General features: G+C 40.4%; 1 protein-coding gene across 1 annotated transcript in view; it reads left to right on the top strand.

The window, feature by feature from the left end:
- The window catches only part of SLC44A1 (solute carrier family 44 member 1), a 198,189-nt gene extending 179,174 nt beyond the window's left edge, over nt 1-19,015 (top strand). Inside the window, exon 16 of the mRNA XM_017876724.1 lies at nt 18,792-19,015. Coding sequence (XP_017732213.1) covers nt 18,792-18,806 — 15 coding nt within the window. The 3' untranslated portion in view covers nt 18,807-19,015. The remainder of the gene's footprint in view (nt 1-18,791) is intronic.
- The last annotated feature ends 205 nt before the right edge of the window (nt 19,016-19,220 follow it).

The following is a 19,220-nucleotide window of genomic DNA, read 5'->3' as shown; positions in this document are numbered from 1 at the left end:
ATTAGATGTGCTGGAATGGCATACATTGCTCCTGGAATAGCCATCATTTACTGGACACTTTTTCTCCTTTTGCCTAGTAAGCAAAAACCACTGTGCTAAGGGCTTTCTAGGCATTATCTTTAAATCCTTATAAGAATCATGAGACAGAGAGTCGTACCCATTTTAAAGTTGAAATCACAATAACTCAGAAACTTAAGTTATATTACTAGAGGTCAGAGAGCCTCTGGCAAGTTATTTAAGTAAGTGTTAGAGCCACAGTCATTAGCAGAGTTCTGAATTACAGGAGTTTATATAGTAATCCATATTCAGAGAACAGAGCAATAACGCTCATAATCCAGTCTTGCATTAGGTTCACAAGACTCCAGGAATCTCCTTTTAATTCCTTCAGCACACTGGTGCATTGTCAGTTTTTTTCAGTCTTGCATAGGCCTAACTTTTCCAGTAACTTCGGACCTCTGGTAGAAGTGACTACAGTACTGTGCATACTCAAGTGTTTCACTGAGTGCCACTTGACAGAGGTGACATTGTTAGGTTGGACTCTCCTACCTGAGTTATGATAATAAGGAAGTCCACCAACTTCCTTTTTTCCTCAAGGTCAGAATTACATCTAGCAACTTAGGTACTCAAGTCAAGTAGTTAGAAATTTCCTCTCAAATCAGCAGGGTGGAAGCTGGTTCTGTACTGCACAGAAAGGGGCCCTCATGATCTCATGATGCGGGACTCCTGCCCTGACCTTGGGTCCCCTGCTCCATTTGTTTTTTTTTTTTTTTTTCTTTTTGAGACAGAGTCTTGCTCTGTAGCCAGGCTGGAATGAAGTGGCAGGATCTCGGCTCACTGCAACCTCCGCATCCCGGGTTCAACCAATTCTCCTGCCTCAGCCTCCTGAGTAGCTGGAACTACAGGCACGCGCCACCACACCCAGCTAACTTTTGCATTTTTAGTAGAGACGGGGTTTCACCATGTTGGCCAGGATGGTCTCGATCTCTTGAACTGTTGATCCGCCCCCTCAGCCTCCCAAAGTGTTAGGATTACAGGCGTGAGCCACCGTGCCCAGCCCCATCCATCTTTATCAGCTACCATGAGACAGATCCCTGGATAGGACAGACCTGCCTCATATGCTGGAGAATTGCTGTGATCATTTGGCTAATTAGAGGGCCAAATCTGCGTTGTAAAATGGTACCCTCTATAATTCCCTGGGGGCAAAGCCTGCAGTGTCCTACTTCTGGTCTGCGTGAAGTTAAACATTTTTTCTTACAAACTTTCAGTGGCACCACCAACTTAAATAAAGAAGGAGTTTTACCTTGTCTGCTGTCCAGAACCAAACAAGTTTGTGGGTAGAATATCCAAGTCACTCATATTCAAAACTCTAGAGTTCTCCATCACACTTCCTTCTCCCTGATCATCTACTAACCCCTAACAAGGAGCAAAGTTAGATTTATGTCAGACCCTGTGTGGGACATAGTAGGTACTTATCGAATGAACAAAGGAAAAGTGGGAGGGAAGGAAAGAAGGAGGGAGACTTAGAACTTGAGTGTTTGAAATCTACTCTAATGTTAACAGTGTGAGGAAACAGCTCTTTTGAAAGTCATTTGGAAACGTGTATTAAAAATCTCAAGAATGGGCCAGGCGTGGTGGCTCATGCCTATAATCTCAACACTTTGGGAGGCTGGGTGGGTGGATCACCTGAGGTCAGGAGGTTGAGACCAGCCTGGTCAACATGGCCCCGTCTCTACTAAAAATACAAAAATTAGCCGGGTATGGTGGCACTTGCCTGTAATCCCAGCTAGTCCAGGAGACTGAGGCAGGGAGAATCACTTAAACCCGGGAGGTGAAGGTTGCAGTGAGCCGAGATTGCCCCACTGCTCTCCAGCCTGGGCAACAGAGCGAGGCTCAGTCTCAAAAAATAAAATAAAATAAAATCTAAAGAATATGCACATTTTTACCCAGCAATTCTGTGTTTAGAAATTAAGGATATGTGAAAAGATTTTGCTGCAAATCAGACTATTGTTCCTTGTTATAACATATTGCAGCCAACCTAAATACCAAACAATAATCAGGTGAATGAATTATAATACATCTACACCCCTTCTTCCTCTAACCTTTCCTATCTCAGTAAATAATAACACTGGTAAACCAGTTGTTCAAGCTAGTAACCTAGAATCATTAAATTTCCCTTTCTTTCAACCTGTCATTTTGAGTCCTATTGTTTTCCAAAATATACAAGGAGCCATCTTATAGATGTATTAACTTAAGCAAGCAATAGGTGTCATCAAGCCTAAAAGCCAATCTATCAAGAAAATCTGAATGCTTTTAAGGGTTTACTCACCATGGATATAGAAGGAAACATTGTTCAAGTAACCAGGTAAGTGGGTGTTGATTCCAACATCATGGAAGAAGAAGTTAAATTAATTGAGAGCCATAGGGAAACATGGACAAGGAAAAATGAAAAATAATGATATAGGGCTGCATACATAAAACATATGTATAGTATTGTACTTTATGGATGATTTAAGAGATTTTTCAAAGTTAATTTTGATTAGATGCAATCAGTACAATCTTTAGATCCTCAACACCAGGCCCCCTGCTCTTGCCCTCCTCTCTCTGGTCCCCTTCCATGAGGCAAGGAGTCCACCATGGGACTAAGGGGACATGCCCACCCCAAGCCCAATACCACTCTCCAGAAACCCAGGACCCTAGAACTCCCTCCCAAGACAAGGCCTGTATGAGTTTCTTCTCCAGGTACTTCTTCCTAAGGATGGATACTGGCTGTGATTGTAGCAGGGGATGTGGCTGGAGCTTGTCCTTGTGGGCTCAGGTGTCCACACGTAAGCATGAGCAGCGTCTCCTAGTGTGGGCTGGGACGAGGAGTGGGAAGAGAATGGGAGCAGAGTCTTCCATTTGTCCTCTTGCCTCAGACCTCACTAATGTTAGTAGTCATCCTGAATGCAATGTTTACTGCTGCCTAGTCATACTAACTAACTCTCTTGGTCTCATATAGGATATGACTCCATTAGATCTCAACTTCAACTACTATAACTACAAAGGTGATAAACAATTCGTATTTTAAAAGATAAGCAAAAATAAGAAAATTGTTCAGGTGCAGTGGTTCACGCCTGTAATCCCAGCACTTTGGGAGGATGAGGTGGGTGGATCACTTGAGGTCAGGAGTTCAAGACCAGCCTGGCCAACAAGGTGAAACCCTGTCTCTACCAAAAATACAAAAATTAGCCAGGCGTGGTGGCGTGCACCTGTAGTCTCAGATACTTGAGAGGCTGAGGCAGGAGAATTGCTTGAACCCAAGAGGCAGAGGTTGCAGTGAGCCGAGATCACACCGTTGCACTCCAGCCTGGGCAACAGAGTAAGACTCCATCTCAAAAAGAAAAGAAAAGAAAAGAAAATTAACTACACTCACATTTTGTTAACTTAGATAACCACGATAACACCTTGCAGATTTTTAAACACATATATTTGTAATATAGGTAAATATGTATGTAGTATATATTCACATTTTAAAAACAAAAGCTGGATTATATTACTATAAAACCTACTTTTTTCACTTAAAGTTATATCATGTACAACATTCCATGTCAGTAATACCCATTTAACATACTATTTTTGTTGACTAAATGACATTCCATTATATAGATTACTTAATGCATACATAGTATTGTGCTACAAAGTACTAAGCTCTGACATATACATTGTTGAACATGGTGCATCTAGTTTGAAGGGGGAAGCAGGTATTAACCAAACAGGAAAAAATACCTGAGCGTAATTTGTGATGAAATGCCATGAAGGAAGAGAACAGAATACTATGAGAGAAAATCATAGAGGTACATAATGTAGTTGCAGAAAGATCTGTCTGAGGGAAACAAGTTTGGTCTTGAAGGATGACAAATTTGGCATGTAAAAAGCTGAGGAAGAACATTCTAGGCAGAGAGAACTGTATATTTGGGGCTGGGTGTAGTGGCTCACGCCTGTAATCTCAGCACTTTGGGAGGCTGAGGCGGGCAGATCACCTGAGTTCAGGAGTTCAAGACCAATCTGGCCAACATGGTGAAACCCCGTCTCTACTAAAAATACAAAAATTAGCCGGGCGTGATGGCGGGTGCCTGTAATCCCAGCTACTTGGGAGGCTGAGGCAAGAGAATCGCTTGAACCCAGGAGGCAGAGGTTGCAGTGAGCCGAGATCGCGTCACTACACTCAAGCCTGGGCGACAGAGCGAGACTGTCAAAAAACAAAAAACAAAACAAACAAACAAAAAACTGTATATTTGAGAGCCTTAGGCAGAAAATTTCTTACTGGAAAGATGGTCATGGGGACTCGTGCTCAGCGAGGCTGGGACAAATGAGGCTGGAGGCCTTCCATGCCATGTAAGGTGTTTTGCATTTTCAATCTGTGTAAGTAACATGATCTGATTTATATTTTAGAAAGCTTACTCTGCCTGTTCTGTGTAGGAGAATGGGTTGAGGCTCTGATTTTAAGATGAAAGACTAGTTAGACGAGTATTACAGTAGTCCAAAGGAGATGATGGGGACATATAGGAGAATATTTGTGTAATTTGGCCTTTCTATATAAACCATTTAATACTTCAAAACAAAATCTCAAATTTTCTGGGCTATGTAATGCATCACTAATTCCACTAGATGGCAACGGCATAGTTATTAAGCAACACTGGAGAATTTCCTGGGGTTACTCAGTGCACCGCATTATTTCTAAGGTTATATTTTTTCGGTGTTTGATCTTTGACTTACATTGACATTTACATTCCCTTTAAGTTCCAAGAATGTAATATATTTTTACAGTTCTTGTTTTAAAATTATAATTTCAATAACTCCCTTGACTGGGAGAATGTGAAGATCTCTGCCAACACGTTTTTGGTTCCCCCACTATTTCTTTGCATCTACTTAAAAAAATAACAATAATAAAATAATATCAATTGCTATTTCTTGAGCACCTTTTATGAGTGAGTTATCATGCTGAGTATTTGTATACATTGCCTCATATACTAATGCAGAGTAGATGTATTTCTTCTCATTTATAGACAAGAAAACAGAGACTAGGGAAGATTGGTAATTTGCCCAGAGTCACAATTATTATCTGCCAGAACCTTAATTCAAGCCCAGTCACTATAAACAAATTATTAAGTGGATAAATTGGTAAATAAGCAAATAAATGAGTAAATTAACAAGGTGATTATGCCTAGATGAATTGAATAAATTGTTTGGTCATTATAGATAGTAAAATATTAGTTACAACCAAGCTAAAAATATAACCCAAAATATGCAAGCATGACAAAATAATATTCTCATAACACAAAGGTAAAGATAAGATACATATTAAATAATTTCTATCTTCTCTTTTTCCCTTTTCTTTCTTTCTTTTTTTTTTTTTTCTTTGAGACCAAATGTTCCTTTGTCGCCCAGGCTGGAGTACAGTGGCGTGATCCCGGCTCCCTGCAACCTCTACCTCCCAGGCTCAAGCAATTCTCCTATCTCAGCCCCCTGAGTAGCTGGGACTACAGGCCCACTGCACCTGGCTAATTTTTTGTATTTCTAGTAGAGACAGTGTTTCACCATGCTAGCCAGGCTAGTCTTGGAACTCCTGAGCTCAAGCGATCTGCTCTCCTCCGCCTCCCAAAAGTGTTGAGATTAAAGGTGTGAGCCACTGCGCCTGGCCTGTCTTCTCTTTCCCTTAACATATTAGAATTTCCCAATGATATTAAAACTTCCTTGAGAGCAGGACCAACTGAATTATAATATTCTTTCATTTGAACATACTATATTCTATTCAATAATTCTCCTATAAATGAATTTAGCAATTTCCTCTCAAAATTAAGGGATTATTAATAATGCTATAATGATCATCTTTGTATAGAAATTTTGTATCTCTGCCCATTTTGTTAAGGATGCTGTCCTAGAACTTAAATATTTATTGGACAATAAGAAATTAACTTTTGAAACACTCTTGTTTATGTTTTTTTAACCTGATGAGTAAAGTAACACATTTTCCTTTAAAAATATGTAGCAAATATTCCCAGAAAAGAAAACTATGCTACATCCCCTAATCAGAATAATGACTTTTATGATTTTTGTATATTTATTTCCTGCTATATATATATTTATATATCTGTAATAATTATCTATATATACACCCATTTTCACAGTTACAATAAAATATATACACATAGGAACTTTCATATCTTGCCCTTGCCATTTAACATTATGTACGGTTATATATAGATATTTTATATTTTTTATAGATTTAGCTATAGATATCTGACCACACATATATAATACACATGTTCTATATCATTAAATATTGTTCAGAAACATGATGTCTTTAAATTTTTTTTTTTATAGAGACAGAGGTCTCACTATGTTGCTCAGGCTGGTCTCGAACTCCTGGACTCAAGCGACTCTCCTGCCTCAGCCTCCCAAAGTGCTGGGATTACAGGGGTGAGCCACTGTACCCAGTCTCAGAAATATGATTTTTAATAGTGGAAGTATATCCCCTTTTACTAAACTTTTATTTATAATCTTTTTATTATAGAGATATCTTTGCACTCTGCTAATTCTTTCCTTTAGATAGACTTCTGGAAAGGATATTACTACATCAAGAGGTGAAGGTACTCTATGAATGTTGATGCATATTGCCAAATTGCCCTCCAGAAAGGCTCCACCAATCCTTTGCTCTAAAGCCTATGAACATCACCATTTTCCACATCTGGCGGATACTCATATCATCATTCTCATCACCTTTAACAATATTAATGGCAAAAGATGACAGTCCCTTGTTATTTTACTTTGTATTTTTTCTTAGTGAACTGAATATTTTATAGTAATTTATTAGCCCTTTATATTTTCTCTTCCGTAAATTCTCTATTCATGTCCTTTGCCATTTTGTTATTGAGAGGTCACCAATTTTCCTACTGTTTAATAAAAGATTTTTATGTATTAGGGATACTAGCACTTTTTCCAGTCATATTAGTAGCAAATCTTTCTCCTTCTTTGTAGTTTGTCTTTTAATTGTGTTAGTGATACTTTTACCTATAATCTATGTGATTTAAATTTTCGATAATTTCCTTAAGCCCCCAAATCAGTAAAATAGTTACCTATATTTTCTATTTTTAAAATATTATTTTCTTTTATAAATTAAGGTACAATTTATATTCTATTTTTAATGGTTTTCTTTTACTTTTCATATTTAGTAATAGCTAGAAATAATTCTATTATATAATACGGAGTAAGGCCCATTTGTTAGGTAATTTATTCCTTCCCCCATTGACTTGTGTGGATATTTTGTCATATGGAGTAGATCTATGATATTCTAAGAAGTATAGTTGTTCAGAGGTTAGACTCTGTGATCAACCACATCTGGGTTCAGATCCTAGCTCTGCCATCTTTTTGGTCTTGTGCAAGTTACTTAGCCTATCTAATTCTCAGTTTTCCCATCTGTAAAAGACAGATTGTTGGGAGGATTCCATTATCCTGAGCATGCAGAATAGTCAGCATGGGCTGTGCTACCTAGGAAACATTCAGTACAGTATGCATTCACTACTAGAATTATGACTATGATATCGATGAAGTTATTCATAGGTTTTTGTTTTGTTTTGTTTTGTTTGAGATGGAGTGTCACTCTGTCGCCAGGCTGGAGTGCGGTAGCGCGATCTCGGCTCACTGCAACCTCCACCTCCCGGGTTCAAATGATTCTCCTACCTCACCCTCTAGAGTAGCTGGGACTACAGGCACACGTCACCACACCTGGCTAATTTTTGTATTTTTAGTAGAGACAGGGTTTCACCATGTTGGCCAGGATGGTCTCGATCTCCTGACCTTGTGATCCGCCTGCCTCAGCCTCGCAAAATGCTGGGATTACAGGTGTGAGCCACCACGCCCGGCCGGTTATTCATAACTTTAATAAATTCTGATATTCTTGAATGGTGCAGGAATACTCACTTCAAACTTTTAATGAATTACTGGGCATATGGTCAAAAAATACAACAAAGCCACATTCACATCTCTACAATGGCTGTTTGCTTGTCTCACTCACAGGTAAGTGATACACTTCTACATCCACAGGGCACACAATGTGTATCTTGCCTTAAAATGAAGAACTGCAAGGATATAAAACCAGATTATCTCAAAGGTTAGAGTGATTTAGGAGTACAGCTTTTCTGTATTACTTTAATCTTTTTCGTTTGTTTTGTTTTTGTTTTGAGACAAGGTCTGGCTCTGTCGTCCAGGCTGGAGTGCAGTGGCACGATCACAGCTCACTGCAACCTCCACCTTCTGGGCTCAAGCCATCCTGCCACCTCAGCCTCCCAAGTAGCTGGGACTATAAGTGTGCGCCACCATGCTTGGCTAATTTTTGAATTTTCTGTAGAGACAAGGCTTTGCCATGTTGTACAGGCTGGTCTCAAACTCCTGGGCTCAAGTGATCCTCCCGCCTCGGCCTCTCAAAGTGCTGGGATTATAGGCATGCACCACAGCACCTGGCCCTTCTGTATTACTTTAATTTTTGACAATAATTATGCATACTGAGGGGAAAACAATAAAGATGTGCCCTTGGAAAAAGTGCTTCCCTCAATGAAGTTACAGATTAATCATCATCCAAGATTTGGAATTTACTGCAAATAGTAAAAACATTAACACTTAAATCTTCAAATACAGAGAAGACTTTTAGGAACCATTTCAAGGTGTGCAGAAATTTGTATGATCTCAATTTTATTTAAATCTTCTTTCATCTTTCTTTATGCATCTGTATACCTTAATTACAGGTTGTAAAATTACAAGTATAATTTTTTTTTTGAGACAGGGTCTCATTTTGTTGCTCAGGCTGGAGTGCAGTGGCACAATTACAGCTCACCACAACTTTGACCCTTCCAGGCTCAAGTGATCCTCCTGCCTCAGCCCCCCGAGTAGCTGGGACTATAGGCATGTGCTGCCAATGCCTGGCTAATTTTTAAATTTTTTGTAGAGACATGGTCCCTCTATGTCTCCAACTCTGTGGCTCAAGCAATCCTCTTCCCTTGGCTTCACTGTGCCTGAATTACAGACATGAGCCACCATGCCTGGCCTAATTATAGTTCTTATCATGTGGAGCTCAATCATCTATTACTAAATTATTTCATAGTTATTTTCTTTCTCTTTTTTTAAAAATGAAGGTATCATTAACATATCATAAAACTGACCATTTTAAACTGTTTACTTCATGGTTTTTGGCATATGCACAAAGCTGTGCAACCATGACCACCATCTAACTCTAGGACATTTCATTGCCCCAAAGAGAAACCCATGCCTTTTAGCAGTCAGTGCCTATTCCCCTCACCCAGCTCCTGGAAACCACTATTCTACTTCATTTTGCTGTGGATTTGCCTATTTGGGATTCATGTAAAAGAAATTATACAATATGTAGAATTTTTTTGTCAGCTTCTTTCACTTAGCATGTTTTCAAGTTTCAATCATGTTGTAGCATATACCAGTATTTCATCCCTTTTTATGTCTGAATAATGTTCTGATGTGTTACATATTATATTTTGTTCATTCATTCATCAGTTGATGGATACTTAGGTTGGATTTGCACCTTTTTGCTACTCTGAATAATGCTGCTATGAACATTCGTGTACAAGTTTTTGTGTGGACATACGTTTTCAATTCTTTTGGGTATATACCTAGAAGTGGAATTCCTAGGTCATATGGTAATCCTGTATTTAACTTTTTGAGGAATACCATGTTGATTTACACAGCAGCTGCCCCATTTTGCATTCCCGCCAGCAGTGTATGAGGGTTCCAGTCTTTCTACATCCTCGACAAGTGTAAGTTTCCATCTTTTTGATTATAGACATCCAGTGAGTGTGAAGTTGTATCTCAGTGTGGTTTGTTTTGCATTTTCCTTATGATTAATGATGTTAAACACCTTTTCATATATTCATTGGCTATTTATATACGTTCTTTGGAGAAATGTCTATTCAAGTCCTTTGCCCATTTAAAAAATTGGATTGTCTTTTTGTTGTTGGGTATGAGTTCTTTATATATTCTAGATATATACTAGTCCCTTCTCAGATATGTGATTTACAGTTATGTTCTCTTACCCATGAGTTATCTTTTTACTTCCTTGTAGTATTCCTTGAAGTGAAAAGTTTTAAATTTTGATGAAGTCAAATTATCTGTCTTTTCCTTGGTTGCCTGTTCTTTTGTTGTCATGACTCAGAAATCATTGTTTAATCCAAGGTCATAAATATTTAGCCTTAAGTTTATCTTCTGAGAGTTGTATAGTTTTAGCTCATACATGTAGGTCATTGATCTATTTTGAATTAAGTATATATATGTCATATACGGAGTATATGTAGGTGTATATGTGTGACATATCTGTAGATGTCCAACTTTCTTCTTTTGCATGTGGATATCCAGTTGTCCCATCACCCTTTGTTGAACAACTATTTTCTTCAAATGAATGGTCTTGATACCTTGTCAATGTCCAAATCAATTGACTACAGATATGTAGGTTTATTTCTAGATTTGCAATTCTATTCCATTGGTCTGTAGGTCTTGGTTGAGCTCTTGATAAATACCGGCTTGAGATGAGTATATTTCATTCTCTAACAAGGGCCTGGAGTATAGCTGAACACTGACTGGTCCATGCTGCTTACCTGTCAGCTGGCATGAGTAAGAGATTGACAGCCTCCTCTGAGACATGAGGATCATAAGAGGGGCATGCACCTGAAAATAGTTTGTACCTCTGATCAGCTCCCAGAGTCTCCATAGAGACAAAGAGACAAATAAGTTCCAAATTCCTGTCCATGTAGCTTGGCTAAAATAATTTGAAGCCTAGTACTTTTTTTTTTTTTTTTTTTTTTTTTTTTTTGAGACGGAGTCTCGCTCTGTCACCCAGGCTGGAGTGCAGTGGCCGATCTCGGCTCACTGCAAGCTCCACCTCCCGGGTTCACGCCATTCTCCTGCCTCAGCCTCCTGAGTAGCTGGGACTACAGGCACCCACCACCAGGCCCGGCTAATTTTTTGTATTTTTGGTAGAGACAGGGTTTCACTGTGTTAGACAGGATGGTCTCGATCTCCTGACCTTGTGATCCGCCCACCTCGGCCTCCCAAAGTGCTGGGATTACAGGCGTGAGCCACCGCGCCCAGCCTTGAAGTCTAGTGATTTTTAGGCAGTTATAACTCATACACCCATTTCAGCACCCTCAAATTCACCTGATAAATATTTATAGAGTCCCTGTTCTGTGCTGTGTGCAACAAAGCAGCTTTAATTTGAGGAATTTTATTTCCTGGCATTCTTCCAACAAACTACTTACAGCAAAGTTGCCAAAGACAGTAAGCTGATTATATGAAGGTATCATTATTTATTTATTTATTGAGACAGGATCTCACTCTGTCGCCCAGGCTGTAGTGCAGTGGCGTAATCTTGGCTCACTGCAACCTCTGCTTTCTGGGTTCAAGCAATTCTTATGCCTCAGCTTCCCGAGTAACTGGGATTACGGGCATGCACCACCACTCCCAGCTAATTTTTTTTATTTTTAGTAGAGATGGAGTTTCACCATTTTGGCCAGGCTGGTCTCGAACTCCTGACCTTAAGTGATGCGCCCACCTCAGGCTCTCAAAGTGTTGGGATTACAGGGGTGAGCCACTGCACCCAGCCTGAAGTTATCATTGTTATAGGCCAAAAACAGTTGAATGGTGGCTCTTATTTTTGAAAAGTTGATTTATAGTCCTTCTCTTTGTCAATAATTAGCCAGCGGGCCAACTGTCTCTTCAAGCCACTCCTTGTTAAAGGTAATACAACCTTATCATTTGTGTATAACAGAATGTTTAGTCTTTCTGTTTTGCTTTGTTGAAGATAGGAGTGGCGAGATATCTGTAGGATTGCATTAAATTTATCCAAAATGATATTAGGTTAACATGCAAGTTGTAAAGAAGGGAAGCAGAGACAATTATTCCCTGGGCCTGGAAGCTTCATCCTTCTGCCTTTAGGGACCAAAGCTTTGTTACCATATGGTCTGCCATAACAATCCAAGACTGATCCCTTTCTTCCTGTTTACTGGTGCCAGTGATCCTAGAATAGCAAGGTATAGTTTGTGTCTGGTAATGTTTAATCTTGATGACAGCTGGCACAAGAAACATAACCCTGAACCTTGGAACGAAGATGGTTTTCTGCTCGGTGCAAGTTCTATTGCAGCATATTATAGCAAGCTCAGAAAGAGAGCCAGACTTCTAAATTACATTATTCCTTTTTAAGTTGCTAAAATTGAGGCTGAGGCAGGAGAGTTGTTTGAGGCTTCCATTTGACACTGTAAAAATTAAGAACTTCAGTTCATCAAAAGACACCATTAAAAGAGAAAAGGCAAGCCAGACTAGAAAAGGATATTTGCAAAGCACATATTTGGTAAAGGACTCCAAACTAAAATTTATAAAAATTTTACAAATCGCCAGATGCGGTGGCTTACTCCTGTAATCCTAGCACTTTGGGAGGCTGAGGAGGGGGGTGGATCACCTGAGGTCAGGAGTTCAAGACCAGCCAGGCCAACATGGCGAAACCCTGTCTCTACTAAAAATATAAAAATTAGCCGGGTGTGGTAGTGCCCACCTATAATCCCAGCTACTTGGGAGGCTGAGGAAAGAGAATTGCTTGAACCCAGGAGGTGGAGGTTGCAGTGAGTGGAGATCGCACCACTGCATTCCAGCCTGCGCAATGGGAGGGAGACTCCATCTCAAACGAACGAACAAACAAACAAACAAAAACTTTTGCAAATCAGTAAGAAAAAGGCAACCCAAATGGATGAAAGATTTAAATGGGTACCCCACAAAAGGGGATAGCCAAGAGGATAGAGCATATGAAATGAGGATTAACATCTTCAGACACCATCCCCTAGTCTGTGCAGTCAGGCAACTGCCTTTTCTCATCCTCAGCAGACAGAGAGGTATTCTCTGAAGAGGTTAAGACAGAACTTAAGGGAGGAGCATCCAAAACAGAGGTATCATATTAAGTAAGGGGGATTAAGACACCGCCCCCGCTACCCGCCGCCCTCTGCCCCGCACCGCCACCCCTCCTTCACCATTCTCTACCCCTCCGCCCCGCTTGACCCAGTTCCTAGAATTCTGACAACCAGGCCTTCACCCACCAAGCAGGAAACTGAAAAATTATTCTCCAGGGAATCTAACCAGCCCAAAGGAAAATGCCTAAAGATGCTCACACGGGGTTCTCTAGCTAGAAAGTCCAATCAAGTTGTTATACAGTGAAGCATTTCAATGACAAGATCTACCTGCGAATAAAAACTTCCGATTAGTTTTAGTGCTGCTTTCTTAAATAAGAATTACCAGACCCTTGGGGCAAGTCTCTACCGTGAAAGACAGAGATCAAAACAAAGAGAAAGCCAACAACAAAGCAACTTAGAGGAAACAGACTATAAGGTAGAAGAAAACTGTGAATGACTAAACTCAGATAATAGAAAGGATTGTAATAAAAAAAAACTAGTTTGGTATTTAGGCTGTGTGGTGGCTCATGCCTCTAATCCCAGCACTTTGGGAGGCCAAGGCGGATGAATCATTTGAGTTCAGGAGTTCAAGACCAGTTTAGCCGATCTGGTGAAACCCCGTCTCTGTTAAATAAATACAAAAATTAGCTGGGCATGGTCATGAGTGCCTGTAATCCAAGCTACTTGGGAGGCTGAGGGAGGAGAATTATTTGAACCCCTGGAGACAGAGATTGCAGTGAGCCGAGATTGCACCACTGCACTCCAGCCTGGGCGACAGAGCGAGACTCCGTCTCAAAAAAAAAAAAAAAAAAAAAAAAGAAATAAAATAGTTTGCTATTTAAAAGAGGAACGTTCAGAGAACAAAAATATTTAAAATAGAAAAAAGTGTAAAACTCATAGAAGGGTTGAAAGATGAATTTGAGGAAGTCTCTTAGAAAGTAGGGCAAAAATAAGATGGAAAAGATAAAAGTAGAGATTCATTCCAGGGGATTCAATATCCATATAATAATTCCTTTATACCATACATATATAGAAGGAAAACTTGTTTGGACCAGTTAATTAGATGTAGTCTTGGACCTGAAGTTGGAGAAGGGTGTTCTGGGCTCCCAAGGGATCTGACACAAAGAGAAGTTTCAGGAAGCTTTGAATTGAATCTTCTAGTCACTCACTGGGATGAGCTAGATTATGCTGTGAATTTTCATGTTCAAGGGTAGTAGGAAAGATACAGCATTCAAGTGTAATGAAATCACATTTATTAGACTGTATACTTTAGTCTTAAGGGTTACATTTAGCTTTTTAAATAATATTTTAAAATTTAATGCACTCCAGCCTGGGCGACAGAGTGAGACTCCATCTCAAAAAAAAAAAAAAATTTAAAAATAGGAAGAGATTCAGGCACAATGGCTCATGCCTATAATCCCAGCACTTTGGGATGCCGAGGCAGGTGGATTGCTTGAGCCCAGGAGTTTAAGACCAGCCTGGGCAACATGGTGAAATCCCATCTCTACAAAAAAGTACAAAAAAAGTAACCAGGTGTGGTGGCATGGGCCTGTAGCCCCAGCTACTCAGAAGGATGAGGTGGGAGGATTGATTGAGCCCGGGAGGTCGAGGCTGCAATGAGCTGTTATGGTGCAACTGCACTGCAGCCTAGGTGACAAAGCAGGACTCTGTTTCAAAAAACAAAACAATTGGGAGGCCGAGGCAGGCAGATCATGAGGTCAGGAGATCGAGACCATCCTGGCTAACACGGTGAAAACCCATCTCTACTAAAAATACAAAAAAATTAGCCGGACATGGTGGTGGGCGCCTGTAGTCCCAGCTACTCAGGAGGCTGGGGCAGGAGAATGGCGTGAACCTGGGAGGCGGAGCTTGCAGTGAGCTGAGATTGCGCCACTGCACTCCAGCCTGGGCAACAGAGTGAGACTCCGTCTCAAAAAAAAAAAAAAAAAGATAAAGAAAAGGAGGAAAGCTGAATATAATACAGTCTCCTGGATAGGATTGTGGAACTGAAAAGGACATCAGAGAAAATTAATGAAATCTGAATAAAGTATGTGTTATGCATGTGCCTAATTGAAGAGACTACCCAAACAGGCTGAGTGTGAGCAACAACGCTGTTGCAACAAGGCTGGGTGCAAGTGGGCTGAGTCCAAGAAAGGAGTCAGCGAAGGGTGGTGGGAGTGGAACTGGTTTTATAGGTTTGGGGTAGGTAGTGGAAAGTTACAGTTAGGGGCAGCTTTTTCGGGCAGGGGAAGAATGTCACAAGGTGCATAGTCATGAGGTGGGGGGAGGTCACAGGCATGATACCACAAGGTCGATTGATGAGTTAGGGTAGGGCAGGAACGTATCACAATGGTGGAATGCTGCAAGGTCGGTTAATCAGTTAAGGCAGGAACTAGCTGTTTCTTCTTCTTTAGTGGTTCTCCTGTTGCTCCAGGCTTTGTGACTCCAGGAGGCCTGTATGTGTGAGTCACAGGGGTCACAATGACTCGGCCACCATGTAGCCTGTGCAGAGGACCTTGCAGTATGGAGTTTAGCTAATAGCCGTGTCCAGTGTTGGTTCACTAGTTGTGACAAATGTATCATAGTAATGTAAGATGTTAGCAATAGGGAAAACTAGACCTGAGGTAGATGGGAGCTCTATGTTATCTTTGCAACTTTTCTGTAAACCTAAAACTATTCTAAAATTAAAAAGTTTAGGCCGGACGCGGTGGCTCAAGCCTGTAATCCCAGCACTTTGGGAGGCCGAGACAGGCGGATCACGAGGTCAGGAGATCGAGACCATCCTGGCTAACACGGTGAAACCCCGTCTCTACTAAAAATACAAAAAATTAGCCGGGCGTGGTGGCGGGCACCTGTAGTCCCAGCTGCTCAGAGGCTGAGGCGGGAGAATGGCATGAACCCGGGAGGCGGAGCTTGCAGTGAGCCGAGGTCGCGCCACTGCACTCCAGCCTGGGTGACACAGCGAGACTCCATCTCAAAAAAAAATAAATAAATAAAAAGTTTATTTGGTTGGGTGTGGTGGCTCACACCAGTCCATCTCAACACTTTGGGAGGCCCAGGCCGGTGGATCACCTGAGGTCAGGAATTCGTGACCAGCCTGGCCAATATGGCGAAACCCCGTCTCTACTAAAAATACAAAAATTGACCAGGTGTGGTGTTAGGCGCCTGTAATCCCAGCTACCCAGGAGGCTGAGGCAGGAGAATCACTGGAACCCAGGGGGGCAGAGGCTGTAGTGAGCCGAGATTGTGCCACTGCACTCCAGCCTGGGTGACAAAGCAAGACTCTGTCTCAAAACAAANCTGGTTATTCAACCCTCCAATTTTCTTATGCATGGAATGAAAATATGATTACTCCCAACATTACTAGTTGTTAATGCTATCAAGGGGTGGTAGAGCTGTGAAGCCGCTAACAGAACATGTACAGGGCACTAAATACATGATAGATCTTCTTGGCTGGGTGTGGTGGCTCACACCTGTAATCCCAGTTCTTTGGGAGGCTGAGGCAGGGGGATCACCTGAGGTCAGGAGTTCGAGACCAGCCTGGCCAACATAGTGAAACCCCATCTCTACTAAAATACAAAATTGACCAGGTGTGGTGTTAGGCGCCTGTAATCCCAGCTACCCAGGAGGCTGAGGCAGGAGAATCACTGGAACCCAGGGGGGCAGAGGCTGTAGTGAGCCGAGATTGTGCCACTGCACTCCAGCCTGGGTGACAAAGCAAGACTCTGTCTCAAAAAAAAAAAAAAAAAAAAAAAAAAAAGTTTATTTAAATAGAAAAATAGGAGGAAAGAACTTTTATCTTAACATCAGACAAATCACAGCTTTGGCATAAGCCTAGTGACTACACCACATGACCATAACCAAGCAACCATCAGTCAGATGTCAGTCTAATCTTAGGTCCTGTTATTTTCAGTAAAGGGGAAAAAATCATGAAAGTTGAAACTGCAAGTCAAAGTATATAAAATCATAAAATGGAATAGCATGTGGCATGGAGCTCCTATAGTCCCAGCTACCGAGGAGGCTGAAGTGGGAGGATTGATTGAGCTCAGGAGTTTGAGGTTACAGTGAGCTATGATCATGCCACTGCACTCCAGTCTGGGTGACAGCACAAGACCTTGTCTCATATAAATAAAATTAAATAAATAAATAAATAAATAAATAAATAAATAAAATGAAACTGGCAAGACAGCTAAGTTTAGATGAGGTGTTGTGGAAAACAGGAAGCCATTGCTAATTTCTTGAGTGAGGAACTAATGTGGTGAAAGCAACAATTTAGGGATTTATTCTATCGGCAGCCTGCCAAATGGATTGAAGTTGAGAAAAATCTGAGGCAGGGGGATCAGCAATAACTGGCATGTACTAAAATCTCAAGACTAAAATCCTAAAATGAAACTTTTGGTAAGGGTTTCAAGCAACGTTGTTCTTAGTGCTACATGTGACCTGTTTTAACCACCTGGAGACAAGCAGAGCCTCTTGTGGAGACGGATGTAGATCTTCACCTGACTTCATTAGATATCTGAATCATAGAACTGTTTCATATCCCCTTCTTGCAAGTCCAAGTTCTCCTGGCATCTTGTAGTTAGGACTGTATCTTGTTACTTCTCCTTGTCCTGGAGTGGCTCTGGGCTTGTTTGATAACCAAACTGAGCCTACCCTTATTTTTAATTTTTAACCCATCCTAATGGGGCTTTTTTATTTGGAAATGATTTCAAACTTAGAGAAAAGCTGCAAGAATAAGAATGGTACATAAAACACCATGTTACATATTGTTACACCTTTGTTAAACATGTGTTTTATCCCATATGATCATCCATTCTCTCTATATATCTATCTAGATCTCGATATCTATCTATAGATATATCTATCTCTATGTATAGATAGATATCTAGATATATCTAGCTATTAAGATCTAGATAGATAGTTGTCTGGATAAGTATCTAGATTGATATAGATAAATACAGAGAATAGTAGGTCCATACTCTTTCTGTCTCTCTCTCTCTCTATATACACACACATATATATACACACACATATCTGTTAGGTATATAGTATATACTTAATACTTTTGGATCATTTGAGAATAATGTGCACACGTCATTGCCTTTTAGTCCTAAATACTTCAGTGTATATTTCCTAGCAATAAGATCCATTTAAAGAACCACATTATAATTCTTATCGTCAGTTAATTTACTTAGTCACTATTTCTTGAATTGAACCAAACTATGAGAACACCCATTATCCTGGTCTGACCTGACCCACTGCTGACTGAATTACAGGAGTGAAAAATTCAAAGTTTCATTTGCATTTCAGGTTTTGGTCTTTGAGAGTACCATAGAATCAAATTTTGCAGATTAGCTTTGAATTTGACTCATCATAGGTGTGTCTGATTCAGTTCAACTATTCTAAAAATCTCTTTGTCAAAGAATAATACTAATGCCAACAATGGCAAACACTAATCTAGCCTTCCTCGGTATGTGTCAGACAGTGTTCTAAGTTCACTGCATTTACCAATGCATTTCATCCTTACAACAACCTTAAGGAAACCATAATTATCTTTATTTTATACATTGGGAAATGTAGGCAGAGAATTTAAATAACTTGTGCATGAATACACAGTTGATAAGGGGATCTCTCAGATATCTTTTTAAATGTGTTAATCTGTGTGTGTGTGTAGCCTTCTTACATTTCATAATGTTTTCTTTAAAGGCGATCCCACACTATTTCTAGTTATTGATTACTTCTCATTGTGTCATGTTCCCTTAGGACAGAAGCATTCATTTTCTTGATGTGTTGATCTTTCAGCTGAAGAAAAGGTGACTGGTCTCATGAGCCCGGAAGAATGAACTCAGAGGAGGTTGTTTACATGAAGTTCTCCCACTCACCAGCTATTGAGAGTCTGCCATTATGAAGAGCAGGATCTTATTACTTCAATGAAAGCGTGTAACAAGGTTCTCGAACCACCAACAGCCAAGTGGATTTGGTACAGTGTGGCTGTCTAATAAATAATCAAAAGCATTTGATAGAAATCTGTCTTGCAGCACTGTCTTCACATTTAATGTTGCTTTCTCTTCCAGCATGGGTATGTTTAAATGATTCCCTTTTCTCACTCTAGTGCCAATACTGGCCTGAAGGCTAGATCCACAGCGAAATTCTTGTTCAGGCTGGGTCTGTCGACTTTGACTCTGCTATTTATAGAGCCAATGTGGGTTAATAACTGCTATTTATTGAGTG

Source organism: Rhinopithecus bieti, unplaced genomic scaffold, assembly GCF_001698545.2.
Source record: "Rhinopithecus bieti isolate Rb0 unplaced genomic scaffold, ASM169854v2 scaffold_9663, whole genome shotgun sequence".
Classification (NCBI taxonomy): domain Eukaryota; kingdom Metazoa; phylum Chordata; class Mammalia; order Primates; family Cercopithecidae; genus Rhinopithecus; species Rhinopithecus bieti.
The sequence above is the reverse complement of the archived record's forward strand: the minus strand, read 5'-3'. Positions and strand labels throughout refer to the sequence as shown.